The sequence below is a fragment of the Rhinichthys klamathensis genome, unplaced genomic scaffold (genome assembly GCF_029890125.1).
Source record: "Rhinichthys klamathensis goyatoka isolate OS25496 unplaced genomic scaffold, OSU_Roscu_1.1 h1tg000067l_1, whole genome shotgun sequence".
Lineage (NCBI taxonomy): Eukaryota > Metazoa > Chordata > Actinopteri > Cypriniformes > Leuciscidae > Rhinichthys > Rhinichthys klamathensis.
The window spans coordinates 71,480-98,160 of NW_026606610.1; the positions used below are offsets into that span (position 1 = coordinate 71,480).

The 26,681-nt window shown below is 38.9% G+C and overlaps 1 protein-coding gene across 2 annotated transcripts in view; it reads left to right on the forward strand.

The window, feature by feature from the left end:
• Nucleotides 1-26,681, forward strand: part of znf704 (zinc finger protein 704) — a 59,907-nt gene that overhangs the window by 23,555 nt on the left and 9,671 nt on the right. For both annotated transcript variants that reach the window (XM_056250052.1, XM_056250051.1), the window contains exons 3-5: nt 13,792-13,895; nt 21,080-21,321; nt 24,682-24,782. In XM_056250052.1, the coding sequence (XP_056106027.1) occupies nt 13,792-13,895; nt 21,080-21,321; nt 24,682-24,782 (447 nt within the window). The remainder of the gene's footprint in view (nt 1-13,791; nt 13,896-21,079; nt 21,322-24,681; nt 24,783-26,681) is intronic.

Genomic DNA, 26,681 nt, shown 5'->3' on the forward strand with positions numbered 1-26,681 from the left:
TTTCTTGTTGTATTTTCCAGATTTCCGCTGAATATTTACACTAAAGCGAGCACTGCTGTGAAAATCCCCCGTAATGTGATTCACCGCTGATAAAATGAGGCTGAAGCCCTCTTGAGACCCCTGTGGCTAACTTAACCCCCCTTTCAGCAGCTTGCTGTCATTCCCGGCGAGGGTAGAGCTCTATGTGACGGTCATAAATACAGCAGTGGCCCTCTCACAGCCACTTAAAAACAACCAGAGCTCTGTCCCGTTTCTCCCTCTTTTCTTCCGTCACCCTCAGATGCTGAGTGGCAGAGACCCCTCTCCATCTCACTATCTTTCTCTCTTACCTTCTCTTTACTGTTTGTACCCTGGCTCTCTCGCTCCCTTGCTCTCCCCCTTTGTCTCCGTGGCTGGTGTTTTTCTGCGGTGTAAGAGAGCTGCTTGTCCACCACTGTGCAGGGGATTGAGCTACGCCTTCTCTGGCTTTCACATTTACATAAGGAACAGTAGCCTGGCGCCAGCTCTACCTTAAACAGGGCATCTGCTGCTGTTTACCAAGTGTGCGTGCCGTGCACAGAATCAACATGCCTCGACGGAAACAAAGGAAAATTAGTTTACATGCTGTTACAGTATAACTTGTTTACTGTTTTGGAGACGCACCTATTTCAATTATGTGCTAAATCACAATGTGACTGCAAATGCATACATTTAAAAAAAAATTAATATATATATAATATATGCATGTACAGAACAAAAGATTTTTACATTTTGTGAATGTAAATGAAGAAGGTTGCTAAGGTCTTCTGAATGTTTTTAGGAATGCACTATATTTTGGACACTTAGAGTAGAGAGTAATTGTGTATACTCATTTCTCTTTATTTTTTTCCATCATCTAACACCCACTTACAGTAAACTCACAAAAAGCAGGCTTTTGAGATGCGTTTTAAAAAAATAAGTTTTACTTTCTAATTTGATTGCCGTTTTTAGAACGCCATGTCCTGAACAGGTCAAACACGTCTAGTGCATTTACATAGAAAAACATAGAAAAAAAGTAGCGAATGGAATGCAAAAATGCGTTCTGTGTGAACCAGCCCAGACAGTCTGCAAAATATGCCGTTAATCGGTTCCAACCATGGCGGGAAACGCAACAAACCTTTTCCATCACCTGAAAGGGCACCTTCCCAATGACATCATAGAGATTGCAAAAATACGGTCCCATGTTAATGTGTGTAGCATAATGACTGGTTTACAATGTTTACATTCTGCGCTTTAACTCAGATTTTTACCTCCAAATCATTTCATACTTGTAAAACCAGTGCATAGTTAATATTTTTCTCTATTTTATCTAACAGTGAGCTTTTTTTGTATAGGTTATATATACCTCTTCAAATATTTGAGATGGTTGCTGCCACTATTTTAAGATACAAGACAACCTCTGTTGTTTTAAGGCAGAAAAAGCATGTTTGCACAGTTTAGGTTTATGTTATTATGTTATTCTATTTTTGTTAGTAAACTATAATCTGAAATTTAATTATTGAACCCTCTGTTTTCTCTTGGCTTCAGTCATTGTCAGGATACTCTTCAAGCTAACTGAATTATCAAATTATAAATCGAGAAAAAATATCAAGATCATACTTTGCCATATCGCGATCATACTTTTTTGCCATATCGCCCAACCCTATTTTATTGGATTAATCACTTTGGTCAAAATTAGTTCTTTCTAAAGGTGCTATAGAAATGCCTGTGATTTGAAGGATTTGTTTTATTTTTATTTAGTTTTTTAGACAAAACGGAATAGAATTTTAATACCAGCCAATTATCGTTTTTTGGATGAAAAAGTTGACTATTCTGTCTCTATATATTGCTCAAGACCATTTCATTTCATGTCTGAGTTCTTTTTTTTTTTTTGTAATTGAAATAAAGCTGAAAAAAATAAATTCATAAAAATATAAATATTAGATGGAAAAAATCTAAAATTAGAAATGTTGCCTTGGCAAATAACTGAAATAAATAAGTCTTAAGTTGAAGTACTAAAATTACTTAAATAAAATAATTAACCTAAATAAAATAAAGCTAAATAGAAATATCTTTCACAAAAACTAATCAAAATTACAAAAGCATGTAACAATTAATAAATAACAACTAAATAACACTACCACAAGGCGATATCATTCATGAGTTACATGAATTATGTGAAATTAATACTTCTTGCTAGGGGTTTGTTCAAATCCCTAATCTTACTGTAAATATGAGCAATAGTAACATTGATGTTGCCTTAGCATTCACCACTTTATATACTTTAAAGGAATGGTTCACTTCAAAATGAAAATTCGGTCCTCATTTGCTCACCCTCAAGTTGTTTCAAACCTGTATGAATTTCTTTCTTTTGCTGAAAACAAAGGACGATATTTTGAAGAATGTCGGTAACCAAACAGTTGATTGACCCCATTGACTTACATAGTATTTTTTTCCTACTATGTAACTCAATGGAGTCCATAAACAGTCTGGTTAGCGACAATCTTCAAAATATCGTCCTTTGTTTTCAGCAAAAGAAAGAAATTCATACAGGTTTGAACTTGAGGGTGAGTAAATCAGGACAGAATTTTCGTTTTGAAGTAAACTATTCCTTTAAGCATGCCTTTCTGAATATGTTGTGTGTGTATTGTTGTTCTACAGGCGTAATGCTGATAAACTGATCACACTTTAATGGAAGCAGTGTTCCTTTGAGCTTCTTACCACAGTCAACTTCTCACTCTTAACCATGCACCTGGCATTTTTATTACACCCTTTAGGCGGCTCCGTCGAGGAATTAAAGCGGTGGAAACCACAACAAATCCCCTAATAAGTGTCCATAACACGCTCGCAAGTGACAGGGTCTTTGTCCCGGCCTGAGGCAGTTAGGACATGATGTTCAGGGGAAGACATCTACCCCCACCACACACAAGCGTTCTTACCCATCAGCCCCATCTCATGAAGTATGGACTTTTATGAGGCACTCCAATACCCCCCACACTGTGTAATTGGGAGCGTCTCTGTCGTAGTGATGGCTCCCTGGGGAGATTGGAGATCCGGGTGATGCTGGCGGGGGGATGGAGGGGGTCACGTGCCGGCGTGAGGGATTGTGGGCATGGGAATCTACGAGAGAAAGGGACACTTTGGCTTTGACATTGAAGCAGAGACTTTAAAAGGTACATCATTACCCATAAATCAAAGTTTTGTAGGCAGTCTGCTTCCGTTCTGTTGTTTATCTAATGTGGAGGGAACAAGGAATGTTTTTCACGGGACGAAGCACAGGTGCTTTGTGGACTTGGACTCAATAAGAATCACATTGTCACTAAATTCCAGTGTGACATTTGTACTATTGACCTCAGCTTTGTGCGTATCACTATTGTTACCACAGACAGCTGCCTTCCTAGGGAAGTTCCTACTTATGAGTTTAGAAGTTGTTCAGAAGGTATGTTACATATAAGTGATTTTGGTCATAGCACAATTAGACATTTTAGGCAATATAGATGTATTTCTTTTTGATCAGTAGATCTTAGTTTAACGTGCCCTGACAACATTTTCACTGGCCCAACCACAAAAGAATGATCCATATTTATTTTTAGCAACACTACTATTCAAAGGTTTGGGGTCAGTAAGATTTTCTTTCTTTTTTAAATAAATAAATATTTTTTTTAAATAAAATGGATAGTTCCAGTCCCTTAGCTGTTCAAAATTCCCTGTAAACCACAGCTTCTTTAGGCTTATTGCTTTAATTTAGCAAGGATGTGTTAAATTGATTAAAAGTGACAGTAAAGACATATATAATAATACAAAAGATTTCTTTCAAATAAATTCTCATCGAAGAATCCTGAAAAAAAATCAGTTTCCACAAAAATATTAAGCAGTTTTTAAAATATGAACTGTCTTTAATATTGATAATATTAATCAGAAATGTTTCTTTGAGCAGTAAATCAGAATATTAGAATGATTTCTGAATGATCATGTGACACTGAAGACTGGAGTAATGATGCTGAAATATCAGATTTGCCATCATCATAATTAATATTTAAAAATATATTAAAATAGAAAAGTAATTTTAATTTGTAATAATATTTCACAATTTTACCGTTTTTACTGTATGTTTGATAAAAAATAAATGGAGCCTTTTATAAGCATTTCTTTCAAACGCATACAAAAAACTTACTGAAACCAAACTTTTGAACTGTAGTATTTTTATATTAGCTGTATAAATATTTATTTTATTACTTGAGCTTAATTTTTTTTACAACATTTGTTTTCTTCATTTTTTCTTCACAAAAATAGCTTTAATGTAACTCGTACATTTATAAACAGTCTTTTGCTGGAAACCGTTGACATGCGATGCAAATCTTTGCTGATCCGTTTGTAGTTTTTAACACCTGATGCATCTAACACTATAACAAGTAAATTTCTACAAAACCTTATCCATGTTAGCCAGCTAGATAAGGTTATCTTAGTGGAAAATCAACAGAATTTGCAGAAAGTGCTGTAACTGTTTAGTTAATTTGTCCCTTACAGACAGTTATTATGACTTATTATGTCATTATGGCTCGCTCTATGGGAGAATTAAGGCATGGTTTTCTGTAAACCTGCTTTGAAATAATACTGTATGCATTGTGAATGGTGCTATACATTACAAATAAAATGTACTTATTATTAAGAATTCCAATTAGCATTCCACAATGATTCAGAAAGTAACCTTAAAGGGAAAGAAAGTTCACCCAAAAATACAAATTCTGTCATTTACTCGCCCTCATGTCAATCCAAACCACTATGACTTTTCTTTCTTGAAGAACAAAGATAGATATTTTGAAGAATGCTTCATCCGTTTAAAACAACATTAAACCCCTTTGACTTTCAATGAAGGAACAAAAAAAAAAAAAAAACATGGTGTGTAAATGACAATCATTTTTGGTTAAACTAACCCTATAAAGAAAACCCTGAGTTTCCAGCTGGTTGATACGACATTGAAGTGTCCCATCTCATAAATTTGATCATTCCGACGTGACTTGAAGACAACATGTGAATCTGGCAGGTAGCCAGCAGGAACACACTGGCATTGATGTGAGTTCAGTATTCAGGGAATAGAACAGGACCAAGTGTGATCAGCAGTCATTGTTGCCGCTGTAGACTTTATAAAGACTCTTTTTTCACGTGGTTGCCTCTTCCTTTCACTATCACCTCGCTCTTTTTCTGACAAAAGGGGCGGCTAAATGAATGGCTTGCAGCAGCAACAAGCTCTGTATTCCCATCGCTCATTAGGTCAGACAGAAACATCAATTCTCCGAGTCCATCAAAGCAGTTGCTATGCCCGCTGAACGGCCCGGCTCTTAAACATCCCAGCGCTGGCTTTGTGAATGCAGTTCAGGTACTCTATCATGGCACATCTCTGGGGGAGGTGACGCAAAGTCTACGGTTGGTCTTTTGCTGGTTCCTTTTGTGGGTCATATCTTTGTGTGAACTATACCGTGGGATGTAGACTGAAATGTAGGGCGCCAATGCCACGTCGCATTGATGCACACTACCATATTTCACATTCATGTCTCCTGAGGTGGGACAATGTTTGAGGTTGAAGTATATAGGTTAATATTCATCACTGATTCCCAACCTGGGATAACTAAGCTGGTTCCAGTGGGTACTTGGAACGATTTAGCTTTTGTTTTGTTTAACCTATAAAACAGGACAATTATTTGATTAATACAAGTAATCGTGATATGTGACCCATATTTTTCATTATTACATTTATTTAGTTGTTTAAGTGACTTTAATATTATTAGGCCTGATGCGATAATTACATAATCTCCTAATCAGCATTGTTTGATCTAATCACTTTTATAATTTCATGATTAATTTGTGAACTCCTCTGGTGTGTGCAGTGGACCGACACTCATGTCAAAGTTTTTGCTTTATTTTACTATATTTATATATATTCTTTGCACAAAAGCAAATATTTTTGGCCATTACAAGCTAGACATCTTTAAATGGCATATGAAAATCTATTTATTTTAATTATATCATTGTTGTCATTTTTGATATTCCAATATTCATAATGAAACAATAATAATTGTAAATATTTATATATAATAGCATTTTTGTAAATATTTTTGGACATTACAGGTCAGACCATCTTTAAATGATGTAAGAAAATTGATTTATGACAAATGGTTTTGTTGTGATTTATGACAAATGGTTTTGTTGTTTTAATTATTTGTTGATACTATTCAAATGTTCATATTAAAAGCAATAGGAATTCTAAATATTTTAATAACATAGCATAATAGCAGATATTTATCATATTTATAATAAAACAAAAATAATTTTGAATATTTTCATATTTCAAATATAATTCATGTCATTCTACCTCAGTGCAATATTTGTTTACAAAGGAAATAAAACATTATTGGATTGAATTCCAGGTATAAGTGAACAAAACAGGCAATTACATCATTCATACAAATTATTTAAATGACATTTTATCATCAATCATCAAGTTTCATGATTGTGACACGCTTAACTAATAATAATGTAAAATGATATTCAGTTAAAACTGATATAAATGGTTCAGAACAAAGATGTTCACCTGCAACTGCAGCCTGTCTGACATTTTTCTTCGACATGCTTGTGAGAAGCTTGTCATACTTCATATATCAAGCATACTTGTCATATTTTTTTACCCAATAGCACCAATGACTGGGATTTTTCTTCTTTCTTTCATGTAGTAGGCTCTTTTACAATGGCACTGTGTGACTGTGTCACTGTGTGGTCCTACTAGTAAAAAAGAACACCATCCCGAGGTTGATATTAACCCTTATTACCTGAGCTCTTACACAGCCCATGTTTAGCAGGAATGTGGAAACCTCCCTCTTTGTGAGTGTTTTTACCCTCCTCACATTGAGGAACGCTCATGAACACTGCGGAGAACTGTAAAAACTCGACCCAACCGTGCGGGGTGGGGGCAGGGGTGGCTATAAATGCCGTACGAGTGGCCAGTGTAGCCGAAACGCAGCACTGTATTTTGTCTGTTCGCAGATTAGCAAGTAAACAAGGCTGTCCAGTATTAAGGGAAATCATTGTTTGACTCCAGCTTTGCGTCTGGCCGCGGGCCAGGTTTCACAGGCACAATGTTTATCCATACTACAGGGAGCTGGGCCGTGTGTGTGTGAGGTAAGAGGAGGCTGGCTTTGGGCCGGTGCCAACCACTGTGATTTCTGGACCGCCTTGAGCATCCCTGTGTTGACCGACAGTACCCCCCTCGGGCCCCTGAGACCGCCGCAGCCCACACATTCAACGTATCCTGCGCGAGGGCTCAGCCTACGGGCGTGAGGAGAGCACCTCTGGAGCCGGGGTGGAGGGGGCGAGATGAAACGAGCGTGGCATTGAGAACAAAGAACGTGCGTGTGTTTGTGCTCCGTGTCAACGACACGCTCGACCTGTAATGATACAAAGTAATAGATGATGAATGGATTAATCTTTTCTTTAATCAAATTAAAAAAGAGAATAAGTGTGTATGTGTGTCAGGTTGCCAAGGTTAATGTCTCTCGCTCCAGAGCGCTTTGCAAGTTTTCCTTCCAAAGAGAGAGAAAGGGGGGAGATTTCCAGAACAGTTGGGTGGTAGAGCGTGCAGTAGATTCAGTCATTATCAAAACTGGAAACAGTCCTGGACTGGTCCTCTGGGTAGAGCAGACTCGAGAGATTTTCTAGAGTTTCTATTATAGACCGGGTTTTTTTAGTTAGACTTTTGACTAAAAATACAGTTTGTTCCTTTTTTCCAGCTTATTCTGTCCAAGAGCTGTTAACCTAGGGGCTGTTTAAACTAAAAATGTAAAACTTTTGAAAACGGGTTTCAAAGTGCAACTTTTTGAATACGGTCTCCGTGTAAACAACAAAAACGCGAATCTCTGAAGACAATGACGTCATACACATGTGACATGCGTATTATGTGCTCAGTCTAGTGTTTCATCACAATCTAATGGCCTGGCAGCAGAATACAGCGTTTTTATTAGTTTTCGCGGATCCGTGTAATTGGGGATCGTTTTGACAATGGTGTCGCCTGTACGCGGAAAACTCAAAGGAAAAACTTCTCCGTTTTAAGCATACCGTTGTCGTGTAAGCGTACCCTTAGACAGACGCTTCCTGAAGTGACCAACCACAGTTAGAGATTTGACATTACTTTCAGTGTCATTTCACACTATCCTGGCTCAAATTTTTTATTTGAACTGCCATACAATATATATATACAGTACAGTCATACCAACCAGAGGTGCACTGTAATGATATTGCACAGGAAATTGATAGATATCAGCCCATAAATGCCTCCGCCATTTTATCTTTTAAAGGTATGTGATGTTGATTGGATCTGCACACGGCCGTGGAAAAACGCGGAAGGCTCGGTCCATGACCGTATCTGATTAGTATCTGACAGTCAGAGGTCACAGTCACAATGCTACATGTTTATAGCAGGTTAAAGTTTTATAATGCCTTAATGTCTCTCATGCATATTTGTCCCATGTCGTATGCAGATTTTTACGTGGATGGCAGTGATAACAGAACATAGGAGCTCATGCCGGGAGGCTTGAGGTGTCTGATTTATTGCCCGTTATTTAGAAGGAAATGAGCGTCATACACTAGTGACTGTAATAAACGATGGACGGCCCAGCTCGAACAACTTCAAAGGCATCTCTCTGCTCCCTCCTGTTCTAGCTAAAAACCGAACAGGAAGGGGATGGCTGCAGGGGAGGAGCTAAGTGCTCTTGTTTTTCGGGGAATTCCCCTGATTTCCCCAGTGCTATTTCAGAGTTATCGGTGTCTACTGATACTGAAATGCTCTCTGAATTTTGAATGGACTGCAATTTGTTTTCGATCGTTTTGGTATGTTGAAGTAGCACTGTTATTTTGTCAAAGATTTTTTGTCCCACTGTTGCGAGGAACAATGGCTTGAATGAGTCCACAGTGATTAAATGCAGGAAGACTGATATTGGCTTAGGACAATGACTGTAATCCAATCAGTTGTTATTATATCCTCCTAAACCACCGTTATTTTTGAAACTGGAAACATCTTTCCAGTTTTCCGCCACTGTGGGCACAGGCCTCCTCAATGGACTAATTAAACACAAAGGTCCAGATGTCTGAAGGTATGTAGGATAGCCTTTCTCTGGCCACCCGCTCTATCATTTGTCTTACAAGTTTGGACGGCAACAAAAGTTGGCACATCTGTCCATTGAATCGCAACAGATGTCTGCGGACTGCCTCCCCCTCTTGGCTGGCGGCCATCTCACGCATTTACCCCCATGACCAAAAAAAACCCATTGACGTTTGTCTTCCTGCAAATGAGGGATACCACTGGAAGCGTATTAATGACTCTTAAATCTGGGTAATTCATAGACAAGCTCATTTTTACAACAATGGTCATTAATTTATATCTGCCTGATTGGAAATGAGCAGAAAGAGCATGATCATATTGTCCCAGTCCCATTGAGAAAACCAAAGACGTCAAAGTAAGCCAGTGAGAGTAAGGCAACATCAGATACAGCACAGGCTCAGTTCACAGCAGAGTGTCTGTTTGTCTGTTCTTTTTCTGTATTTGAGAACAGTAACTCCCATAATGTGTTTTTCCAGCTTCATGGTTGAAGATATTCTAGTGATGATGGTATAGACCATGATTAGGGATGTGCAAAATTACATCTTTTCATTATCTACTAGTTGGAAGTCCGGTGTAAATAACTGTGTCGTTCACTCTGCTGTGCATAATAGCACCAAATTAGTAGAAAGCACAATATATTGACCCGAGCCCTGTTTTCTACCATGCACCGTGTACGTTTGTGATGACGTAAGATGAACACCAGGGTTCGATAGAATCAAGTTAAGTGTGAAAGCAGACCACCGCTGCAGAGGGAGCCGGGAACGATCGCGCCCGGATTTGGACCGCAGCAATGTGAAAGCTCCCTTAGTCTCCCATCATATGCGTGATTTGCAGCTGAATGTATTGCTCACCTTCTCTTTTAATTACTATTCATAAATGTGCGGCCGGCTTCACTCCCATGGCTTGATAAGGACACTAATGACTCATGTGATTTGGGACCTCAGAGATCATTTTTTGTTCAAGTGTGGCAATATATCACATGCTAATTACACAGGATCTAATGCATTTCTTGAAATTTACAATATTCCATTGGATGAGAGATGTTAAAGCTCTTAATTAGCAGTCATCCAGGACCACCAGCGTGGCATTATCTGGAAAGCTCCATCACTCCCAGTGTGCTCTCCCAAGGTGACCAGGAAGAAGCCGTAATGGTGTGGTCCTGGGAAAAGCGGCATCGATGGCAGCCTACCGTGATTTATCCGAAAGCCGTAATGACATCATTCTCGCCGCACGAGAAACATAAATTAGGCCTATCTCTAATGGAGGTGCCGGGCTTCACTGTCAGCCAGAGGTCTCTCTCTCTCTCCCTCTCTCTCTCATATGAGATTTCATGCTATGCCTTTGGCAGGGCAGCTCAGGTTTTCCCAAGAGAGAATGTGCTCCTGTGAGCTGACAGGTGAGAAGATTTATTACTCCTTCCACACGTCAACGCATTCATTGTCCGTCCTTCAATCACAGGCATGAAATACTCATCTGAGATATAAAAACAAGTGACATCTTTCACGCAGCCCTTTTTTGTTGTTTAAAGACCTGCAAACGGCGCAAGATCAGCTGGTCCGTTCCCAAAGCAGAAGCAGGTTGTGTTGAGATATCATCATTCTCCATCATGCTATCGTAAAGAGACATGTTACACTGCATCTGTGAGTGATGAGAGTCATCTGTCAGGACAGATGTTCCTGTTCTGTCCATCATAGGAACGCTGTGCAGTGCGGCTTTGGAGATCCCAGAACAATGAACGCAGCAGCTGGCGTGGAAGTTTGGAGCAACATGTATGTAATAGCATTTTAGGGAGGTCTGTAATACCTAACCATTAAGGCCCCAATATACTCAAGGCAAAGTCCTGTTTCTTCACTTAAGAGGTAAAAACAAGTTTGAAATACCTGAGCAGCTGTATACTGTTAATGAACATCCCGATGTTTAGAAGAATATGTATATAATATATGCTGCACATATTCCTCTCAATAACAAAATGAACACTCAACAAAAAGGACAGCAGTGAGAAAACGGCAGTTGTGAAAGCATCTGATCAAAGCGATGTGGATATGTTTGCACTAGCTCTGCAATTCGGACTCCAGTCACGTCACGTCACATTTATTTATAGCACTTGGACAATAGATTGCTTTAAAGGGGTCATATAATGGTACATGCACTTTTACAAGTTGATTGTACTGAAATGTGTGTTGGCAGTGCCTGTACACAACCATCATAAAATGATAAAAATCCATCCAGTGTTTTTGTTTTAATATCCTTATATGTTTTCCCCTGCCTCAAATCGAGCCGTTCGACCGTGTGACGTCACAAGGTCGGAAGCCCCTCCCACGATTGTTGATTGACAGGAGCGTTTCAACACAGACCCGCCCTCGCTCGTGAGCGAGCTGTCAATCATAGTCTGCGCGGACCGGCGCGGTCATTGTTGATATGCTGGAGCACTGTCTATGAGCAGAATGGCGTCTAAGCGATTGTGGTGTTCTGTTCTTGGGTGCAATAACGAACACAGTCATTTTAATGTTCCTAAATCCGAACCGCTGAAGACGCAGTGGCTGAGTTTGTTTTCGAAGGGAATATTCCCCACGAGCAACGTCAATGCGTTCATGTTTGCGCGAATCATTTCTCACCAGACTGCTTTATAAACGAGGGTCAGTATAAAGCTGGTTTTGCTAAGAAGCTGCTCATGAAAAAAGGATCGGTACCAGCTATTCGTGTTCCTGCTGAACCTCTAGAACAACTGAAGTGAGTGTAACGTTTTATTAAACTTTATATTAATATTTATATTAATCTTTGCAAATCGCTAGCTGCACGCTTCACAATGAATGCGTCTTATTGTTTACATATAAGGTTTACACTTAGTGTACATTACGGCATGTTTACTATGTATGATGTTCTCAATATAATTCATAATCCCACGTTTAAACTGAACAACGCGTTATGGTTATTGTGTTATTGTGTTACAAACGGTGTACGCACAGAACAGAGAGGCAGAGTGAGCAAAGCTCATTATCATTTAAAGTCATATGCACTGAAACGGCGTGCTGAAAACAGAGCTGTTTTTGACCAAGTAAAATAAGTGTTTTCTTACAATACTAATGAGAATTTTTAATTAAAGTATATTACAAACTTTTAATTTAGACCCTAAAGAATCATACTAGCTTGTACAAAAATGGCATTATATGACCCCTTTAAAGCAAGCATTCACTGTCACTTTCAATTAGAATTACAACTTCAATTTCCACTATGAAGCGGCTCTCCTGTGTGCTCATGTTTTTACTCGTGTCTGACCTCGACGGTCAACTGAAGAAATTAACTGGAGAAGATTTCCATGTCAAAGGTGACGGCACACCTACCTATTTCGTAATCGCCACAAACCAATGGTAGTTTGAAGGCTTTTACTAGCTGGAGCGAACTTTTCCGGAAGGTTTGCTTTAGGAAGCGGTTTCAAACTTTTTTTTTTTTTGCTGATTTTGTTTCGAAATGATGTGACATAAGTTTGTTCTTCAATTTCTCTTGGAATATTGTCCCGCTTTTATTGTCCCACCCTCAAGAGTAGGGGTGGGACAAAATATCGATAGGGCGATATATATCGTTGTCCTTCTCCGTGCAATACGAGAATCAATACGCTGTCGCCAAATATTTTTTAATTAATAAAAAAGGCGCTCTAAATAGATTTCCCTGCTCCAAGCATCGCTACTTCATGGTTCCTTCGAGGTAGCAGTCAACAGATGAATGAGGGAAACGTGAACATAAGTTAACTAGCCTAAAACAATTTTTTTAATGGGATGGCGGACAGCAGTGTGAGTAAAATAATAAGATGCCCCAGCCGAAGTCTGGACGCACTTTGGCTTTTATACCATTGATGGGACAAACATGTTGTGAATAGACATCTTTGACGCTCTTCACTAAGCACTTACACAGATACACACGGGAGTGTTTGAAAGCAGGCGTCTATCAGTGGATATATTAGGGATCCGCTGATGGACACCTGCTTTCAAACGCTCCCGTGTGTACCTGTGTAAGTGTTTTTTATTACTCCTAAAAAGTATTACTCCTAGACAACATGTAAATAGACAACATGTTGTCTATTTACAACATGTTTTGAAAGCGTTGATTGTAGCCAATCAGAGAAATGTTTTAAATACCCAAGTCGGTACCTTGGACACCACTATTCCCAGGTTTATTTTAAGGAAGCTGGTAAACACTGAGATGCTACCAGGTTTAAATAAAAGAGGTTGGTAAATTTTGAAATGTATCCAGGTTTATATAAAACTAAAACTAGTCGATAAGCAGTTAAATGTGTCAGTTTACACACAAAGAAAAGTTAAAGCTTTTAAAAAGTATAAGCAGCATGAAATGTTTAATTTACTTAAAATGTTCCATTTAATTTACAGACTGAAAAACTTTTTGTGCTGTTTTCTAAACAGTTCGGACTTGAATAAAGAGAGAAAACCTGCACTTAACCTTTTCACGGGCATTTTGTTTTCATAGTTTGTTTTCGACAGATTTCGTGATGTATTATTATAGGATTGTCTAGCAATATATCTATTGTCTAGTAATATTCCCACCCCTACTCAAGAGATGTTGATGCGAGATGGAGGGGAAGTTAATGTTTTTGATTTCATGGTGAGTTTAAGTAATGTTTCTTGCTCTTACAGGAAATCCGAGGAGGAGGTGGACATGGACAAAGTGACGGCTGCCATGGTGTTGACCAGCCTGTCCACTAGTCCTCTGGTGCGGAGCCCTCCTGTAAAAGTTAGCGGTAAGTAACATTAGATCACAACTACACAGTGATCTCAGTCGTCATGAAGACGTTTTCACACTGCCTGCTATGAGCTGCAGAAACGACTTGCTTTTCACTCAGCTATTTCCTGTTTTCACTGTCACATGCGCATGAAAAAGTGTCACATGAGATGATAGTGCATTAGTTCAGCCATCACGAGACTAGCTTTTGCTGTCTTAAAGCGGTCATCTACTAATAACATAAAGAGGTTAGTAAAGGTTTGTTGCACCAAAACTGTCATAAATTAGTTACAATTCTATTCCCTCATTCTGATCTTTCACTTTTGATACTTTACCCTTAAGTGCTCTACATTTATTAGTTTATTGCTTGAAAATGTTTTGTTCTTGCAATAAATAAAATAAATAAATATATACACTCACCGGCCACTTTATTAGGTACACCTGTCCAACTGCTCGTTAACACTTAATTTCTAAGCAGCCAATCACATGGCGGCAACTCAGTGCATGTAGACATGGTCAAGACAATCTCCTGCAGTTCAAACCGAGCATCAGTATGGGGAAGAAAGGTGATTTGAGTTACTTTGAACGTGGCATGATTGTTGGTGCCAGAAGGGCTGGTCTGAGTATTTCAGAAACTGCTAATCTACTGGGATTTTCACGCACAACCATCTCTAGGGTTTACAGAGAATGGTCCGAAAAAGAAAAAACATCCAGTGAGCGGCAGTTCTGTGGGCGGAAATGCCTTGTTGATCCCAGAGGTCAGAGGAGAATGGCCAGACTGGTTCGAGCTGATAGAAGGGCAACAGTGACTGAAATAACCACTCGTTACAACCGAGGTATGCAGCAAAGCATTTGTGAAGCCACAACACGCACAACCTTGAGGCGGATGGGCTACAACAGCAGAAGACTCCACCGGGTACCACTCATCTCCACTACAAATAGGAAAAAGAGGCTACAATTTGCAAGAGCTCACCAAAATTTAACAGTTGAAGACTGGAAAAATGTTGCCTGGTCTGATGAGTCTCGATTTCTGTTGAGACATTCAGATGTTAGAGTCAGAATTTGGCGTAAACAGAATGAGAACATGGAACCAACATGCCTTGTTACCACTGTGCAGGCTGGTGGTGGTGGTGTAATGGTGTGGGGGATGTTTTCCTGGCACACTTTAGGCCCCTTAGTGCCAATTGGGCATCGTTTAAATGCCACGGCCTACCTGAGCATTGTTTCTGACCATGTCCATCCCTTTATGGCCACCATGTACCCATCCTCTGATGGCTACTTCCACCATGTCACAAAGCTCTAATCATTTCAAATTGGTTTCTTGAACATGACAATGAGTTCACTGTACTAAAATGGCCTCCACAGTCACCAGATCTCAACCCAATAGAGCATCTTTGGGATGTGGTGGAACGGGAGATTCGCATCATGGATGTGCAGCCGACAAATCTGCGGCAACTGTGTGATGCCATCATGTCAATATGGACCAAACTCCCTGAGGAATGCTTCCAGCACCTTGTTGAATCTATGCCACGAAGAATTGAGGCAGTTCTGAAGGCAAAAGGGGGTCCAACCCGTTACTAGCATGGGGTACCTAATAAAGTGGCCGGTGAGTGTATATATATATATTTACGTATCTATTTAATATACGTCTACATATCGCCTTTTGTGCTGACATGCCATAACAAATTAAGACTTCTATATGTAAATGACCTGTTATGATTAGCTAACCTCTTTGCATATGATATTCTGGGGTGGGTACAAAAAACAACAACAATATTTGAGAATTATAAGAGTTATTTTACCTCTCAATACTGTATCAATATTTTCACAAAATGTTTGTTTATTTTTCACATAAATATTATTTGGAGGAAAAAGAGACTTGGAATAAGCTAACAATATATTTACACAAAGAAAGAAGCAAAGTGCCAGAGAAACAAGTAAATATCACAAAAAATATATGACAGATCACAGTTTCAAAAATATTATACAGTAAATATAATATAGCAGTTACCTGCTGATTCCTATTCTGAAACAGTGTTATTTTATTTGTATTTACTGCATGTACTATTATAGTATTTTATTTTTCAGTTTTTTTATTAATTTTGTTATGTTTTCATTAGTTTTAGTTCATGTCGATTTTAGTCATTTTAGTACTTCAAAATATTTTATTTCTGTTGTCAAGGCAACATTTCTAATTTTAAAGTTTTTAGTCTATAATTTATTTTTTTATTTAAGTTAACAAAAACAATTTTAATAGTTTTTTAGTTGACAACCGCAACATTGCTCAGAATGATAAGTTAATAAATCATGTGTTAATAATATGTAAACATGGCTGCTAATTTGCTACAGTGAGTTCTGGAAAAACAATCATGTTTTCTTTGCTTTACCCAGGGCAGAAAGTCATATGTTGACAGTAGACTTTAATTATATGGATTTCTGGTGAAATCACTGTTCATTTAGTTCACCACTAACAATGCGCTATCACTTTAATTCTGCATGTGCATTAAAGCATTGCTGGACTGCATTCATGTGCAGTGTGAATGCTCTAACCCAGACATGGGCAAACTACGGCCCGCGGGCCACATACGGCCCGTTAGGCTTTTTAATCCGGCCCGCCGAACTTGTCCAAATTATAGTAAAAACCTCCTTTTTTCCCCTTTCCCTGCAATGCCCACGTTTCCCCAATAGATGGCGCACTCAAAACACATTGACCGTTGTTGGAGTGGCGCGTATTTCTCTTTATTTCAATTTAATTTTCACTTCGTTTCACGTCACCATTAAGCCCTTCTGTAAAAATGAGCGGACCAAAGAGAAGGAAAGTGGACAGCGAATGCCGAGTGTTTAATAAAGAGTGGACAACAAAATACTTCTTCACTGAAGTCCGATCAACGGCTGTATGTCTGATATGCCAAGAAGCTGTAGCGGTTTTCAAAGAGTACAATATCAGCCGTCACTTTGCCACGAAGCATGCAAACTATGCTAGCAAGCAGTCAACACAAGAACGGGCGGCTACTGCTCAGAGGTTGGCAGCTAATTTACAGAGTCAACAGAACTTTTTTCACCGACAAACTGCAATTCAAGAGTCAAGTACCAAGGCAAGTTATTTGCTGGCATTCAAATTAGCAAAGGCTAGCAAGCCTTTCTCCGAAGGCGAGTTTTTGAAAGAGTGCATGGTAGAGACAGCAGGTCTCTTGTGTCCGGAGAGCAAAGCCAAGTTTGAAAAAATCAGTTTAGCACGCAGGACAGTGACTCGCCGCGTGGAACTGATTGACGAAGATATAGTCAGCGAGTTAAACAAAAAGGCGGAGTCCTTTAAGTTATATTCACTAGCACTGGATGAAAGTAACGACATAAAAGACACTGCTCAGCTCCTAATTTTTATCCGAGGGATTAACGACAGTTTTGAGATAACGGAGGAGCTTTTGAGCATGGAATCACTGAAAGGGAAAACGCGAGGAGAGGACTTATATGAACAGGTGTCTGCTGTCATCGAGAGAATGAAGCTACCTTGGAATAAACTTGCCAATGTCACCACGGATGGATCGCCAAATTTAACTGGAAAAAACATCGGGCTGCTGAAAAGAATCCAGGATAAAGTGAAAGAAGAAAACCCTGACCAGGATGTTATTTTACTTCACTGCATCATTCATCAGGAGTCTCTGTGTAAGTCTGTATTGCAGCTTAATCACGTCGTGGATCCAGTTGTAAAACTTGTTAACTTCATACGAGCAAGGGGACTTAATCATCGTCAGTTCATTACGTTCCTGGAAGAAACTAATGCGGATCACCAGGACCTACTTTACCACTCTCGCGTCCGCTGGTTAAGTTTGGGGAAAGTGTTTCAACGAGTCTGGGAGCTCAAAGACGAGATTCGCTCATTTTTTAATTTAATGGGGAAATCCGAAGAATTCCCCGAGCTGAGCGACACAAACTGGCTTTGTGACTTTGCGTTTGCTGTGGACATATTTTCACACATGAATGAGCTGAACGTGAAGCTACAGGGGAAAGATCAGTTTGCGCACGACATGTACACAAATGTGAAAGCCTTCAAATCCAAGCTGGTTTTATTCTCCAGGCAAATGTCAAACAAATCTTTCGCACATTTCCCCACACTAGCCGTGCAGAAAGAGGCCGCCCGAAATGCGAAGAAATACTGCAAATCACTGGACGATCTGCACAGAGAATTTTGCCGTCGGTTCTGTGATTTTGAAAAAATTGACAAGTCACTTCAACTGGTGTCCTGTCCCCTGTCACAAGACCCCGAATCAGCACCGCAGGAGCTGCAATTGGAACTGATCGATCTTCAGTCTGACTCCGTCTCAAAGGAGAAGTTCAAGTCTCTTAAACTGAATGACTTTTACGCTTCACTTAACGAGACCGCGTTTCCAAACCTCCGGAGGACGGCGCAGAAGATGCTGGTGTTGTTTGGCTCGACCTACGTGTGTGAGCAGACGTTTAGCGTCATGAAAATCAACAAAGCCCATCACAGATCCAAGTTAACTGACCAACACCTCAGATCTGTCCTGAGAATTGCCACAACAAAACTAACTCCAGACTTTGATGCACTGGCAAAAAAGGGAGACCAACAACACTGTTCCCACTGAAATGGTGATTTTTTCTGCTGTGTTATGAAAAAATGCATATGGAAAGTTTGGAAGTGCGTCTTTTAATTAAGAGCAATGCGCATTTACGCACAGCAGCGGTACAGTAGCTTAATTAACACGCCGCACATCGCTCTTAATTTAAATGTAAATTTTCAGCTGCAGGTAGGATATTTAATACAGCCTATGTCTGTGTGCTTGGCAACGATACACGTGTACTGTTTGCGCGTGAAGGCGAGGGCGTCCGTGGAGAGTTTGTAGAGCGCGCGGTCAGGACAATCCATCCATGATTTTGCGGAGTTTAACACAAGTAGATATTATTGAGCTTGAGTATTTCATTGTGTAATAATATGTTTTGAATGTTGAAAGTGATTCCATTTTTCAATAAATGTTGATTACTTTAACTTTGCACCTTCGATTGAAACTTATTAAAAACAGACGCAATCTTGATAAATCACAGTGCGTATGTTATTTTAATCTATTTACATTTCCTCCTCACAGTATCTGCGAAATAGTATGTAAATGCCATATCTTGCATATTCCTTGAGACAAATTTATTAACTGATAAGGGCTATTTTTCACATTTGAAAGACAGTTAATAAATTGGGTTGTAGTGTTCTTACTGTGCTATGAGGTTTGCACACACTACATTTAATGCTTTAGTATATCCGGCCCAAACACTCCCTCCAAATGCACCTGGCCCGGCCCCTCTGTCAAATTTTAAAACCCATTGTGGCCCGCGAGTCAAAAAGTTTGCCCACCCCTGCTCTAACCTGTTAACATGAGCACTGAAAAAAAAAAAAACTTTAATTTTCTCATAATGTACATCACCTCATTTCTCAAAGAGTTTGAAAACGGTTTGTTCGAAGATTCTTCCGTCTTTTGTTGGAAACAAAATGGCTATTACCATAATGGGAATTTCAGCTCCGGAGGCTTCCTTAGCACTTGATACACAGTAATACAAACAGTAACAAAGGCGTCAGCTTTACCTCTGTAAATCCTGTTTAATCATCCGGATGTCCTTCTGCTGTCGCCTACGTTGTTGTCTTCTTGTAGCTCTTCTCCCCGTCTTCACATTAGCCTTCATTGGTTTCACCTCCGCTTGTGGTTTTAACACCTTCACTTCATCCCCGTGTGCCCTCTTGTTAACCTTTGTGGTTGACAACAAACATTAAGTTCAAGGAACTTAATTTTCACATCTTTTGCTCTACATAACAAACAAAGCAAGCCAAATGTATTTGTTTACACCCTACATATCACTAAGTATTTTAGGTACTCAAATAGCATACAAGCATTTTTATATATTTAAGCATATATGGCATTACCTTAAAAGCAAGCAAAATAACATTTCTTGGAAACAGGTAAATATATCCAAAACAGTATGTGACAGGAAGCAAGATTGGAATTGCTGACTACTCGTTTCAGCAGGTCAGAATAGTTCTTTCTTTTAGGAGACAATAACTTTTTGTTGTGCACTTTGATCTTTAAACTTTTGCAGACATTGTACATTTGCCAATAGCTACATTACATTACACACTGCATTAAAGGTAAAATTCGAAAAAGCATAATAGGAACACTTTAAAATGATATTACCTTTTAATGTAAGAGAAGCACCTTATGTTTATTCTGTATGTGCCATGTTACAACTTAATATATAAATCTATAAATATGGTAAATCTCTCTCTCTATATATATATATATAGTATTTTTAATGTTTTTGAAAGAAGTCTCTTATGCTAATTAAGCCTGCATTTATTTAATAAAAAATACAAAAAAAAAACAGTAATATTGTGAAATATTTTATTTTAATCTGCTTTAAAATATAGTTTATATCTGTGATACTTTTTTTTTTTTCAGTGTCACATGGTCCTTCAGAAATCATTCTAATATGCTGTTTTGCTACTCAGTTATTATCAATGTTGAAAACAGTTGTGCTGCTTAATATTTTTCTGGAAAATGTGATACTTTGTTCTGGATTCATTGATGAATAAAACCTCAAATAGAATAGCATTTATTCGAATGGTAATATTTTCGAACAAAATAAATCTTTACTATAACTTTTAATCAATTTAACACATCCTTGCTAATAAAAGTATTTATTTCTTTCAAAAATGAAAAGAAAAAAATTGTGACCCCAAACTTTTGAACGGTAGTGTATATGGTTACAAAAGATTTCTATTTGAATACATGGAGTACATGGATAACTAATAGTTGTATTTGTGGCACACAGCTGGGGATCAGCTGCGCACTGCAGAGTGCAAATGCGTCTTGTTTGAAAGCACAATGAGACAAACGGATCATGTGTGAAACGGGCGCAAGATTTTGATGAAGACGTGTTATAACTTTTGAAGGCCTTTAATGGAGTACTAAAATTGTGGCTTTTATGTAATATAATCAGGACTTTAACTTTCTGTTATGACACTCCTGCACACTGAGAGTTTCATAAACCAACATGACGTTAATGTCTTTACACTCCTCATTACACTTAATTGAAAGTTTAGTGTATTATAAAGCAGTATATATGTCGGGATGATGGTTATTATTACTTTACGCACTTAATGTGTCTTTATGGCCCTCACTGAGTTCTATTCTTTCCATACAGAGGGTCTAAATGGCTCCTGGAAGGACGGAGGTTTCACTCCATCAAGTTACAGCAGCAGTGGATACTGGAGCTGGAGCGCACCCAGTGACCAGTCCAACCCGTCCACGCCATCCCCGCCCCTGTCCGCTGACAGCTTCAAACCCTTTCGGATGCCCAGCCACAACGGCCCGACAGACGACAACATCGATGAGCATGACGGCAACAGCTTGCTGTTCGACGAACCCATCCCCCGCAAACGCAAGGTGAGCCACTGTCATCTCACCTTCACTTATGGAGATTTGATCGGACGTAACTTAGTTAAACGCTACTATAGGAAGAATGGATAAAGGAAGATAATAGATTTACAATGAGCGGCACAAAAATCCGCAGCCACCCTGCCGCCCTTGTCCCTGGCACGGTTTGTGATCCTTGAAGTGAAATTCAAATGCAATTTAGAATGAGACAAAGACCCTTATGTGGGTGCTGAAAACTTCATGTTTATGCTAGAGGTCGATTTGCATATTCATCGGCACCAAAAATGGCGTTTGCAAATATTGAATATCTGTAGAAAAAAATAAGTGCCAGTATTATAGATGTATTTTTAATTATGGCTGGTGTAAATGGGGTTAAAATGAGGAGAAGGAAAGTTAGCGGTGGTTACAGTGTATTGAGTATCATTTAAACTGCTTTATTTTATTTTCTGAATTGCGCGAATAGGCCTAATCATTTTTCTAGTTTTGGTTGCACAATAAACTGCTCCTGGGATTTCATATATTTTGGAGACTGGAATTTTTTGGAATTTTTTTGACATTCAGCATATTTACAGTATTTAAAAAACTTAAATTCAGAAATCAGGTTTTTAAACTCTTAAGTTATGGGTATCTACAAAATCTAGCATCAGTCAACCACTAGTTAAGGCCATTATGCCTTCTTTTTTTTGGGATGTTTGTTAATGTATGTGATTCGAGTGGAATAAAAATGGTTAGGGGAACATTCCAACATGGTACATTACAAAAATATTATAAAAAAAACCTATCAGGCCAAAACACATTTCAAGACCATGATGAATGGGAAAAGCCCTAATCCAAGAACCAGCGCAAAAAAAACATGATTTCTACATTGTGTTCAGTGCATTTTTTCAGTGCATGTATTTCAATGTTTTATTAGCAAGGATTCAGTGCATAATTTCAATGTAAATGGGGTGGTGATGGCGCAGTGGATAAGACACATGCCCTTGGTGTGAGAGACCCGGGTTCGAATCCACTGTGAGACACCAATGTGTCCCTGAGCAAGACACTTAACCCCTAGTTGCTCCAGAGGCGTGCGACCTCTGACATATATAGCAATTGTAAGTCGCTTTGGATAAAAGCGTCAGCTAAATGAATAAATGTAAATGTAAATGTAATGTAGATTCAGAAATATGCGATTTAAGCTTATATTATTTTATATGATTGACAGACCTTGTACTTTGCATTTTATTCCTGCATGTGACATGACTCCTGAATTTAGAAGAAGGCGTGTAAAAGTGATTTATATCTGGACACATACTTGCATTGCAGACAGATTATTTGAGAAGTCGTGGGTACATATTTCTTTACTTTTAATAACACACTGTCCTCTCTGGGATGTGGCTCATTTGGAGGTGCCATTACTAGACATGATGACGCTGTGTAGAGAGGCAATTTACTTGTCTTTACGAAGACAAGTTACCAATGCACTAGGCTGCTCACAGGCACCAATCTACTTTATCTTCCAGTTCATCAGGCTCATGTCAGGTGCATCCCAGATTCTGTCAGTCTTCCCTCATTTGTGGGAATGAATAGACCTCCGTTTATCTCAGTTATTGTCTCTCTAGCTCAGGATTCCAGGACAACAGCAATACCAGTGTTTGTCAGTGCCTTGTTTTCATTATCACTACTATTATCCTTGCATTTCATGTCATGGACATAAATATATTACATTTTTGTTACATTTTGTATTATAAGAACTTTTATTTATTCATTTTACTTCAGCTACTTGCCAAAGAAACATTTGTCATTTTCATTAAGTTTAACTTTATGTACTAAAATAAAAAATGAATAACTAAATCGACATATAAAAGAATATTATTTATAAATAACACATTTTTCTTAAAAATATATACATGCATGTGTGTATTTGTATATGCAAAATAATTATACACAGTACACACACATATATTATGTAAACACAAACTTTTATTTTGGATGCGATTAATCACGATTAATCGTTCCACAGCCCTATGAGAGAGGAGCTGTAATTATGTCAAATATGTAAAAAAAATAATGCGTTTTTTGAACAATCAAGTTATTATACAGAGTACTCTAAATATTTACCATATTCATGTACAATGGTACTTACAACCTTTACAAAAATTACTTTGATAGTACCATGGTACAAGTACCATGGTACATTGATGGTATCATGTGATAATATTATGGTACTCTTCATGATGTTTAGATACTTAAAAAAAAAAAAGGAATAAATGTTCAAAAAGTGCCATGGTACTGTTGGCACTTTTTGTGCGCTGATAGGTGGTGATTCTCCAAAGTATTTTAGCGAATATTATGTCCATAAAACATGGTAATACCGTAGTACTTTCATAAATACTGTGTTACTGAATGATTACCATATTTATGTATTACCTGTATGGCATTTACACACTATGCTACCTAAAATAATACCGTGGAACTACCATGGTACATTACCTTGGTACTAATGACCTAAAAACCTTGGTAGTACCACCATGGTACATTTTAAAGTAATGATTTCACACCAATTCCTACAAATATATCTAATTAATAATGCTGTTGATGAAGAAGTTAAATTCCTTTTAGATTCATTTCTAGGAATTGCGGTTCTAGGAATCACGAGCTGCCTCCAAACACATCAATCAGTCATTTCTCAGTGTCTTTCCTGGCAGCAGCTTCTAAAGAGCCTTTCCTAAAAGAAGAAAAATGGCCAAGCTTTCTGCTTTGACCTTCAGCTGCCTTCTAGAGAGTTGACTTCAACACGAGGACACCAGCCGGTTTCAACTGTTGTTAATTAGGAGCTGGTTTATAGCACTGGGAATTACGGCGCTGTTGTCATCCAGGGACATGGTGAACCGATTATGTGGGAATGAGCTGCTTTGTTTGCCAGACCAACACAATGGCCATCTAGAGAAAATTAAATTAGCGTCATGACAATGGTAAACAAACTACAGCACGCCACCCGACATAAAAGCATATGTCGAGAGATCGAAGGATTAAGACTTTCATCTTCACTTACGCTAACTTGTGCTTTCAACTCGAGTGCAGTTTTGACACGGGAGCCGCAGTTCTCAAATGACAATTGTGTAATTAGTGCAGACAGATTGTGTGAAAAATGACATGAGCTTTGAAAGACTGCGCTATAGTGTCACTCTCAATGCCGACCAATTACCAGCCTCGGAATAGAGCAAGAGAGACATCTAAGGTGGGCGTCCTGCTGAGGCTCTGGGTTCTGCTCTCACCCCTTGAATCCCCCCCCGTGTCAGTCTTTTGTGAGCATCTGAATACTGGGTACAAGAGGTCTGCCAATTGATGTTGATTAGTGTACTCACTGTGCACCTGTGTCCTTGACAGAACTCCATGAAGGTGATGTTCAAGTGTCTGTGGAAGAACTGCGGAAAGGTCTTGAGCACAGCCGCCGGGATCCAGAGGCACATTCGAACCGTCCACCTGGGGTAAGCCACCTGTGGTATCACAAGAAATTGTGTCGTATTCAATAACCACCCACAATACATTTTAAACAGGTGTTAAATGCGCTGAAATAGCATTACGTCATATTTAATAGCATGAAGTCATTGTCATTTTTTTTCTGCGCAAAAATGCCTCATTTTATGTCAGTTAGGCTTGTTATAGATTGTGCCTTTAATGGTAATACAAATTGTTAATGAGAGGGGTGTTTGGTACATTACCGTTCTAAAGTTTGGGGTTTTGATCAAAAGTGACAGTTACAGACATTTACAATAATTTCACATACATTTTTCAAATAAATGCTATTCATCAAAGAATCCTGAAAATATTTTTAAGTTTCCTCAAAAATATTAATCAGCACAACTGTTTTGAACATTGATAATATGAAATGTTTCTTGAACACCAAATCAGCATATTAGAATGATTTCTGAAGAATCATGTGACTGAAGACTGGAGGAATAACTATTGCCAGTACAGGAATAAATTACATTTGAAAATATATTAAACTAGAAAACGTATTTTCAGTTGTAATAATATTTTACAATATTACGTTTTTTTAGTGTATTTTTGATCAAATATATGCAACCATCATTGAGCATAAGAGACTTCTTTAAAAAACTTTTTTTTTTGCACAATGAGTCCGAAATTTTCATTTGCGTTTTTTCATATTAGTCACCTTAAAAATTCGTCATGCACAGAAACCTTGCACACTACGATACGTATTAATTAATCCGCAAAACAATACAAAATGGAGTCTTCAAGCAGTGACGATGATTTTGTTGTCCTCTCTTTTCTTAAAAATAAAAAAAGAGGAAATATTGGGTCCATCCAATCCTGAGATTACATATGAAAGGAAGGAGAGTTCCACCTTCTTATCAAGGAGCTGCGGGATTATCCCGAGCGATTCAAAATTTACTTCAGGATGTCAGTGGCCCAGTTTGATGCTGTCATGATTCTGCCTTAGTATTCTTGATTTTCCTAGTCGTGAGGCAGGATCATGACAGAATCATGTTTTATGTACAAGCGCATGGTCTGTTATTTGGACCATGTGCTTGTGTTGTCTCGTCTCGTTACCCCGCCCCCTTGTTATTGTCCCCTCGTCTTGTGATTATTGTCTAGTCAGTTTCACCTGTCCTCGTCATTAGTGTTCCCTATTTAATCCTCTGTATCTGCTGTCTTTTGTCGGTTCATTGTGATTGTTACCTGAGTGTTAATCCTTGGTCAGAGTCTGTGAGTATCTTGTCAAGAGTTTTAGTCCTGTTGCGCTATTGCCTGTAAAGGTTATTTGTGTTCTTATAGTTATCTGTCTCAGTCTAGTTAGTCTTCATAGTCCTGTCTTGTTTTGCCCCCTCGTGGGCTTTGTTTTCCTGTTTTTTTGTTTAATAAATCGTGTTGCCTTGACTACTGTCTGCTATTGGGTTCATCCTTCCTCACCCTCATAACAGAATGAACCGACCACCAAGGAACCCAGCAGACAGTATGTCCTCTTTTGTCGAGCATAACCCGGATGACCTTGCACAATGGTGGCGGAGGACTATTTCTGATGCAAGTAATGGCAAGCTGCCAATTCCTCCCCAGGGAGACCGGTCCCTGAGGGAGTACGCCCAGGTTGCAAACGAGAGGAGGCTTTTCCTACCTGATATCCTCCTCAACCGCTACCTCATTGCGGGTCTCAACGCTCCTCCACCCCTGGCTGAACGGGAGAAGCTGGTCTGCTGCCCGTTTGGTGAGATGGTGGATTGTTTGTCACGGAGGGAGTCGCGGGGTTCCACCTTGTCGTCACCATCACCCAAGCTGTCAGTGATCCCGGAGGGTCGTGTTATAGGCGTCGCGACGCTTGGGGACCAGGCTGGCTCCCTCACGACTCCCGAGGTTTCATCCACACC